This window comes from Orycteropus afer, unplaced genomic scaffold (assembly GCF_000298275.1).
Source record: "Orycteropus afer afer isolate SDZICR_OR568_19922 unplaced genomic scaffold, OryAfe1.0 scaffold00099, whole genome shotgun sequence".
Lineage (NCBI taxonomy): Eukaryota > Metazoa > Chordata > Mammalia > Tubulidentata > Orycteropodidae > Orycteropus > Orycteropus afer.
In genome coordinates this window covers 974,051-982,496 of record NW_006921686.1, presented here as the reverse complement: position 1 = coordinate 982,496, position 8,446 = coordinate 974,051, and the positions used below count along the sequence as shown (strand labels likewise).

General features: G+C 57.6%; 2 protein-coding genes across 2 annotated transcripts in view; one reads left to right on the top strand and one right to left on the bottom strand.

The window, feature by feature from the left end:
* AP2A1 (adaptor related protein complex 2 subunit alpha 1) overlaps window positions 1–6,886 on the bottom strand; it is a 31,738-nt gene extending 24,852 nt beyond the window's left edge. The window contains exon 1 of the mRNA XM_007942854.2: window positions 6,820–6,886. Within this exon, the coding sequence (XP_007941045.1) occupies window positions 6,820–6,886 (67 nt within the window). The remainder of the gene's footprint in view (window positions 1–6,819) is intronic.
* A 1-nt stretch (window position 6,887) lies between these two features.
* The window catches only part of TSKS (testis specific serine kinase substrate), a 20,045-nt gene continuing 18,486 nt past the window's right edge, over window positions 6,888–8,446 (top strand). Inside the window, exon 1 of the mRNA XM_007943019.2 lies at window positions 6,888–7,079. Coding sequence (XP_007941210.1) covers window positions 6,888–7,079 — 192 coding nt within the window. The remainder of the gene's footprint in view (window positions 7,080–8,446) is intronic.

Genomic DNA, 8,446 nt, shown 5'->3' with positions numbered 1-8,446 from the left:
TGCCCCACAGGGTTTCCAAGGCTGTCAAACTTTACAGAAGCAAAGCTCAAACCAAACCTCCTGCCTTTGAGTTGATTCTAACTCGCAGCACCCCCAGAGGACTAAAACTAGACTAGAACTAGGACTAGAACTGCTCAAAGGGTTTCCAAGGCTGTAAATAAATTACATAAGCTGGCTGTCTCTTCTTTCTCCCATGGAGCGGCTGCTAGATTTGAACTGCCAACCTTTCAGTTTGCAGCCATGTATTTTAAACACTGCACCTTCAGGGCTGACCTTTCGTAAATGTGCTGGGTACCATGCCAATCCAAAAACCAAACGAGCTGCCCAGGAGTCGGCCGGGCCTGAGTTTCAGGGATCTGTCCGACCTTGGGGTGTCTGGAGACGGGAGACAGTGCTTTCCCTACCGCGGCAGCCGCCACCTTGGCATGCATCTGTTACTGCCACCAAAGGCATCGTGACACACCGGAACCTGCCCGGGAGGGACACATGTGCTTTATTTAGTGGTGGCCACAGGAGAGACGGTACCAGCGCCCCGCTAGCCACAGACAGCTGTGGTGACGAACGTCCGGCTCTTCTAGGACCGGGGGTCGTGGTGCCCTCTGGGAGGGTTCTGGGACTGAGTCGCTCCGGCAGACCCGGGAATCACCGGCTACCTGCGGCAGCTGAGCAGGTGAAAGGTGGAAGCCTCAATTGGAAAGTGTCCCTCCTCAGCTCCAAACCTCTGCTGGGCTCCCTTGAGCCTCCGTGGAAGCTCAAGTTCCCTCTGTGGCCCTGACGCTGTTCCCTGTCTGAGCCTCTCCCGCACCCCTCTTCTCTCCCAGCCTCACTCCACTGCAGACCCACGGAAGCTCCGCCCACACTCCAAGCACAGTCCTACCTCAGGGCCTTTGCACAAGCTGTTCCAGTTGCCCTGATCACTCTCCTTTACAATCTATGCGTGCCTGTTAGGCATTTGACTGCTAACCAGAAGGCTGGCGGTTCAAACCTACCAGCCCCTCCTCGGAAGGACAACTGCGCAATCTACTTCCATAGAGATACCGCCTCCGAAACCCAAGGAGTGGTTGCTATGAGTCGGGATCCACTCGATGGCAGTGAGTTTGGTTTTTTGGTTAGGAAGCTGAATGGAGGCCCCGGTGGCACAACAGTTAAGTGTTTGGCCGCTCACCATAAGGTTGGTGGTTCGAACCCGCCCAGAGGCTCCGAGGGAGAAAGAGCTGGCTATCTGCTTCTGTGAAGACCACAACCTAGGAAACCCCACGGGGCAGTTCTACTCTGCCAGGTGGGTGGCAGGGAGCTGGAATGGACTCCAGGCGACACCCGACAACGGTTGGCAGTGTGACGCTGGGCTTCTGCGGGTCTTTGATAAAATGTTGGCCTATGAGCTCAAGATCTGTAAGGTCCTTTCCTGCTCATGAAATCCGAGATTCAGTGGTAACTGCCAAAGGCACTTATGCTATTCTGCTTTCGAGGGGTCTCCGGCCACTGTTGATACCGGCTCAACGGTACGTGACAGCAGCACCAGCTCTGAAGGGGAACAGGTTTCAGCGGCGCTTCTAGACTGAATGACTAGGAGGAGAGGCCTGGCGGTCTACGCCCAAAAATCAGCCCAGGAAAACTTTACGGGTCACGAGAGTCTGATCCGCGGTCGTCAGGGGCATGACGCAGGGCCGGGCCGGGCGCCATCTTGTTCCACTGTGCGCAATCGCCTGAGGCGGGCGCGGACCGCACAGCAGCTGCCCACGACTCCCCACCAAGTTCAGCTCTTTGCTCGACAACACACAGAGGTGAGAACACGTCCCCTACCCCGTCCCTGGGTCCCACCTTTGCTTCGTTTTTGTATGCGACACTTGTAGCCACCTGTATGGACACGTGACATACTGCACGGTGTCTGTCCCCTTCCATCCCCGGAATACAAGCACCCGCAGGACAAGGGGCTGTGTCCCTGGGGCCCCATCACTGAGCACGGCGCCTTGCCACTTGGCCAGCACTTAACACTCATTCGTTCATTCACTGGTGCATCCATCAGCAATCATCTCTCCTGAGGCCTCCTCTGGGTCAGGCCCTGCACAGGGTGGCCTGGGGACCAGGGCGGGGTTACACGCCAGACCTACACTGCGGGGACTGGGGGAGCCGTCACCAAGGAGCCACCAAGTCGAGTCCGAGTCGCAGCGCCCAGGTGACAGGGCAGAGTGGCCCCATAGGGCTTTCCAGGCCATGACCTTTACGGGACAGACCACCAGGTCCTTTCTCCACCAGCCGCTGGGCGGGCTCGAACCACTGGCTACTGGGCGGGTTCGAACCACCATCTTTCCTTGCCCCACCAGGGCTCCTTCCCATGAAGGGCACGGTCACAGTTTGGAACAGGATGTCCCTGACCATTCATACAGGCAGCCTGCCGGAGTTGGCCTTGCCCTGGAGGAGCTGGGGCCCCAGATAGCAGGCAGCTCTCTTCAGATAAAGAAGCCGCCCCAGGCTGGGCCTGGCTGGCTGCTCCACTCCTTATCTGCAGAATGTGGCCTTCCTTGGCCTCCTCCTCAAAGCCTGCCCTTCACCGCCTTCCAGACCCTTCCCGCCTGAGCCACAGGGTACCCGTCAGGTCCTCCCCCTGCACCTCTGAGTACCATCTTCCTCTGCCCTCCTTCCTCACCCCTGCTTGAAGCCCAAACACCACCTGGCCTCTGCCCCATTTCCCCGTCTCTTTGCACCAACCACACTGGCCCCAGGCCCTTTGCACGTGCTGCTCCCGCGACTTCCTTACTCTTCCCACCCCCCCAGTCAGCTGACTCCGCCATCCTGCCTCTTGCAGCTCTGACAGTCACTGCTGAAGTGGGGCCTGCCCTGAGCTCCCCGACCTGGCAGGCACCCCCTTCTCTCAGCACTGTGGTCCTGTCTCCCATGAAGTTTAGGGCAGCCGCAATTTTTTTCTAACTTAAAAAAAAAAAAAAAAAAGCTGAGACACAATTCACATGCCATAAAATCCACTGATTTAAAATGTATAATTCAGTAGTTTTCACCACTATCTAACTCCAGAGCATTTCAACACCCCAAACAGAAGCCTCACCCCAGACACCAGTCCTCCCCCCGCCCCACGGCTTTTGTTTCACCCCGGTGGCCATGGACATGACTCCAACTTGCGTTGTCAGAGAAGAACGGTGCTCATCGTGTGTGTGTGCGTGCGCGCGCACGCGTGTGTGTAGTGAAACTATCCGTAGGGTTTTCAATGGCTGATGACTTAGTAGGTCACCAGGCCTTTTCTTCAGAGGCCCCTGAGTGGAGCTTAGCAGCCAGGGGTTAACGATCTGTGCCACACATGGAGTCCCTCTCGCTCCAACAGCAACAATAAAACACCAAACCCGCGGCCCCGCCGTTGATCCCAATTTCTAGCGACCCTACAGGACGGAGGAGAACTTCCCTACAGGGTTTCCAAAGCTACAACTGTTACAGAAGCAGACTGCCTCATCTTTCTCCTCCGAGCGGCTGGTGGGTTCCAACCGCCACCTGCACCTTGCGGTTCACAGCTGAGTGGTAACCGCTATGGCCCCAGGCCGCCTCCTCCCACCCCTAGGCAACCGCTAATTGCGTTTCTGTCTCCAAGAGTTCTGGGCATTTCGTGTAAGGGGATCACACACTGTAGGGCCTCGCTCTGCCTGCTCTCAAGGCTCATCCCTAACGGTGCTGGACCAGAACGGGGTACGCGCCTCTGTACGGACGCCCCGTTCCCTTCAACCACTCATCTGTTCAGGGACATCTGGGCTGTTTCCACTCGTGGCGACCTCTGTGAACATTCAAGTACAAGTTCAGGCCACGTCGGAGGCAATCTTTGGGCTGCTCCATGGGGCTGTAAGTGTCGGGGGACACAGACACAAGCTCGTCCCCCGAGCCCCTCGTGGGGCCTGAAATGGAGCAGGCCGGTCCACAGAGAATGGCTGAGGGAAGGCGCAAACGACGAGCACTCGGCTAACTGAAAGGCCTAAAATCCCCGTGGGGCCCAGGTCTACTCCAACACACGTCGGGGACCAATGGCTGGAATCGACTTGACAGCAACTGCTGTGGGTTTTTGTTTTGTTTTGAAAGGAGGGACAAGAGCAACCCCTGAGTCTCTAGCCCCAGTTTCTCTGGCTGAATCCACTCCTCTGGCCCCCAGACCCGAGTCGCTCCTGCTCCCCACTGCGCCCCCTCCTTCCTCTATGGTCCTGTCAGGCCACCACCTGTTTCTGAAAATTTACCCCAAATCCAACCCCGTCTGTCTCACCATTCCCTCCTCACCCCCGTCCCGGCCACCCCCACACCTCTTGCCCGGATGCCGGCAGCTGCCTTCTAATTGGTCTCCCGCCTTCTGCCCCTACCTCCTGACTCTGCTCTTTCCCCGGCAGCCAGACGAGTTATTTTAAAACATAAATCAGATCACGTCCCTGTGTTCAAAACCTTCACTCCGAGCAAGGCCAGAGAATCCTCACCTGTCAAAAACCCACTGTCATCGATTTCACTCTGACGCACAGTGACCCTGCAGGACAGAGTACAACTGCCCCCAAGGCTGTCATCTATATAGGAACAGACTGCCTTGTTTTTCCCCCACGCAGCGGCTGCTGGGTTCGAACCACTGACCTTTCAGTTAGCAGCAGAGTGTTGAACCACCACCACCAGGGCTCCTCAAGAGTCCTCCTGCTCTGCCCTCATCTCCTGCCCACTCCCCTTCCAGTCCCTTGGCTCCAGTCCCATCAGCCTCCTTGCTCACATTCAAATACATAGCAACTGTGAGCCGACCTCAGGACCTTTGCACGCACCACCATCCCGCCTTCTCCTTTCAAATCCACAGACCGCAGACCAGCTCCCTCTCTTTGCTCAAGCTTCCACGCAAATGTCACCTCCTCAGTGTGGCCTTTGCTGACCCCTCCAGACCTCGATCACTCTCCACCCTCTTTCCCGCCTGGCTTTTCCGCGTCGCGTCAAGCTTCGCTGGATGCTGCTTTCTGTCCTGGAGCAGAGGCTCCCAGAGGCAGGGATTCCTGGTCCTGTTGCAGCCCCAGTGCCTAGGACAATGCCTGGGACATTGCAGTGGTCAAAAGGCATTTGTCAAATGAATGAATGAACCTTAACGGCTGTTACTAGGGCTGTCTGCAGCCAGGGAAACACAGCCACAAAGGTAACTGGCTTCCCAGGCGCTCCCCTGGGCTGGCGGTATCAGGGGTGATGCACGCCCCCTCCCACCAGCTGGCCCCCCCACCAGGACTCTTCATGTTGTTCTGTTGTTAGTTGCTGTTGATTCTGACTCATAGCACCCAGTGGGTGTCAGAGTTGTTCAGCCCCCCACAGGGCTTTCAAGGCTGTGACTTTTCAGAAGGAGATCATTAGGCGTTTCTTCCAAGGCGCCTCTGGGAAGGTTTGAACCACCAGCCTTTCGGCTAATGGTACAGCACTTCCCATCTCCATGACAACGATACCCCGATCTCTCCATCAAACAATACCCAGCAGGGGCCATTCCTCCTGTCCACTGAGCACCCGCTATGGGCCAGACCTTCCGATACCCACAAAACTCAAACCACCCATCACTGGGCACTGACCAGGAACCTCTCCTCAGATCCCACATAATAACAAGAGCCAAGAGCCAGCAGCACTGGCCACGTGGGAAAGGCCTCACTCAACACACACAACAGCCTCCCCAGGAAGGTATGACCAGCACACCCACCCGACAGAGAAGGAAACAGAGATGACGCCCCTCAGTCAAGGTCACACAGCCGGGGGCTGGGGGGTTGTTGCTCAAACTCAAAGCCAGGCCTGGCTGACCCCAAAGCCCCTGCAGACGTAGTCTTGGCGGCTCAAACACCAACGCCACCAGCTCCCAGTAGTTGCCAGCTGACTTGGCATCAGGCCTCTCATCATCACGACAACCCTGCACATTCCGGCTCAATGACCACGTTTTACATTCAGACAGGGGAGGGCCGGGCGGAAGCCCTGACCCCTGACCTCTCTCTGAGCCTGACTAACCCACAGTTCTCCAGATCTCTTACCACAAACTCCTTAGGGCCCTTTCTTTAGCTCTGGCTACCCCTTGGAGCAGATCCCCGAAGCCCCACCCCACTCTGGAAGCTCCTCTCCCATCCAGGCCCCCCGCCCGGACTCCCAACCCCTCCACCCCAGCAGTCCTTCTGGGCCCCTCACCTCTGCTCCGTGGAACCCCCTTTTCCCTCAATGACCCCTGGACCCCCTCCCCACTGCTCTCCATGTCTCCCAAGCAATCCCCCATTCTGGAGCCTTCTGCTCCTTATCAGGGTCCATCTATAGTGTCCCCCATGTCTCCTTCCCAACCCTCTGTGTCTTCCTGTCACTCAGGCCCCCTCTAGGCCACTAGCAACGAGGCTCAAGGGCCTTACAGCCCCTTCCCCTGCATGACACCCCTCTCCCAGGCCCTCGGACCCTGCTCCGTTGGGCTTCCAAGGTGTCGCATCCCCGGGGTCCCCTCGGGCCTCTTCCCACTCCCATCGCTCCATACGGGGTCCCCCTCCCCGCAACTCCTTTTCTGTCTACATCAGGGGTCCCTCCAACCTCATGGCTTGTTCGAGACCCTAACATTCCCAGGGTACATCTTTATGTCCTTATCCCCGGGACCTCACCAGCCTCCTCCCTTCGAAGACCCTCCCGGACCTCTCCAGCACTCCGTGTCGTCACCTCAAGACGGAGTCTATGACATCCCAAGCCCCTCCACTGCTTCCACCCTGAAGTTGTCCCCGTGGCCTCTCCACCCCCCAGGCCCCTCTACGACCCTCGAGTCCCTCAATTCCACGGTTCCCCCAGCCAGTGTCCCCTCGGCCGCGCGCTCACAGTTCCGGATGTCCGAGATGAACACCGCGAGCCCCCGCATCCCATCGCCCTTGGACACGGCCGGCATGATGGCGGTGATGTCGGCTCCAGGCCTGGCCGGACGGGACACAACGCAGCGGGGGCTGACAGGCGGGGACCGGGCGGAAAGGACCCCAGGCAGCGCCGAGGAGCTGAGTCGGGCCTGGGAGATGGGGGGGCGGGCTGGCGGGCAGGCAGGCGGGCTGGCAGGCCGCGGCACCGCCCCCTGGTCCCACCCCTCGGTTCGACTGCCCTGAGTTCTCAGATCTCTATTGGCTCCGGCTACTGCCCCTCAAACTCGGGTCCACCCACACTACCTCTCCTGTTGGTCGTAGGCCAAAGTTGGACCACTACGATTGGTCCAGTCCCCCGCTATTTCCGTTCGGGAGCGGAGGAGGGGGTGTTACCCGACAGAAGGGAGGAGTTCGATTACGCACTACGGGACCGCCCCCTCCGCGCCTCGGAATCTGACTCTGATTGGATCCGGCCCCTCTCCAAAACGGGAGGGTAGGACGTAAAGGAAGGCGGGGGAGCGGGAATGAGGAGGCGGGACTTGTGTTAACTGGATCCAGTGGAAAGAAAGAACACCCCCACAGGCGTCGTGGATTTGCGGAACCTGTCCTACTTCCGCCCTCGATTGGGCGGTTGTGGAGGCGGACGGAGGATTGTAATTGATAGAGAGGGAGAAGGAGCGTGGGGGTGTCTCAGCTGGTCTGGGATAGGTGGAGCGACGCCTGCAATTCCCTGCTGCAGAGAAGGGGTTGGGAGGGGCAAGAGGGGGATAGATATTTACTGCGCAAGCGTCACCCTGATCCGTTTCTCCCGCTGCCCCCCCTTAAATCTTCTTCCAGGAAGCCTCCCTTCCCTTTACCCCCCTCTCCTCTACAAGTGGCCAAATTGTTAAAACTTGGTTTTGTCAGGAGATGTAGAATCCCAGAAGTGAGAAATTGTAATCCTAATCTAGTCCCATCAAACAGAGGTTAAAATTGAAGAGCAGAGAGGTTGAGCGACTTGCCCAAGGTCACACAGCTCGGCAGTTGCGGAGGAGGAATTAAACCCTATGTTGGTCTTTATCCACTTTTTAATAGGTGTAGTTTTGTTGTCTAACCGTAATGCCTCAGGCAGACTCCAGTAGAGCAGATATCATCAAATTTGTGATTATCTCCACCCAAATTGGAGCTCCTCCGGGGAAGAGTAGAACCTGGTACTGACAGTTTGTTGAAGAAAGGGGTGGGTGAGTGATTGCTCTGGCCTGGCTTCCCCTGGGCGCCTCAGAGACCCTCTTTGGTTGACTGACTTTGGGGAAGGCAAAGTCTCTAGCTTGCCAACGCCTCAGGCTGTTGAGAAATTTGGGTCAAAGGTAACCGGAGGAATCCATTTCCTTCGAGCACAAAACCCCATCCCACCAGCCGCGTCCTCGCCTAATCTCTGAAGACAAGTATTCCTGGAATGAGCCTTCAGGGAGTGTCCTGGATCCTGGGAATGTCTGCTCCCAATCCTAGGGAATGGAGAGGCAATGGCGACGAGAGCCCCCTCCCAGGTTCAATGGACCCGTCCAATTGCGTTTCCAGGCATGGGGCTTGGGGAGGTCCATTCTGGATTCCAGGGA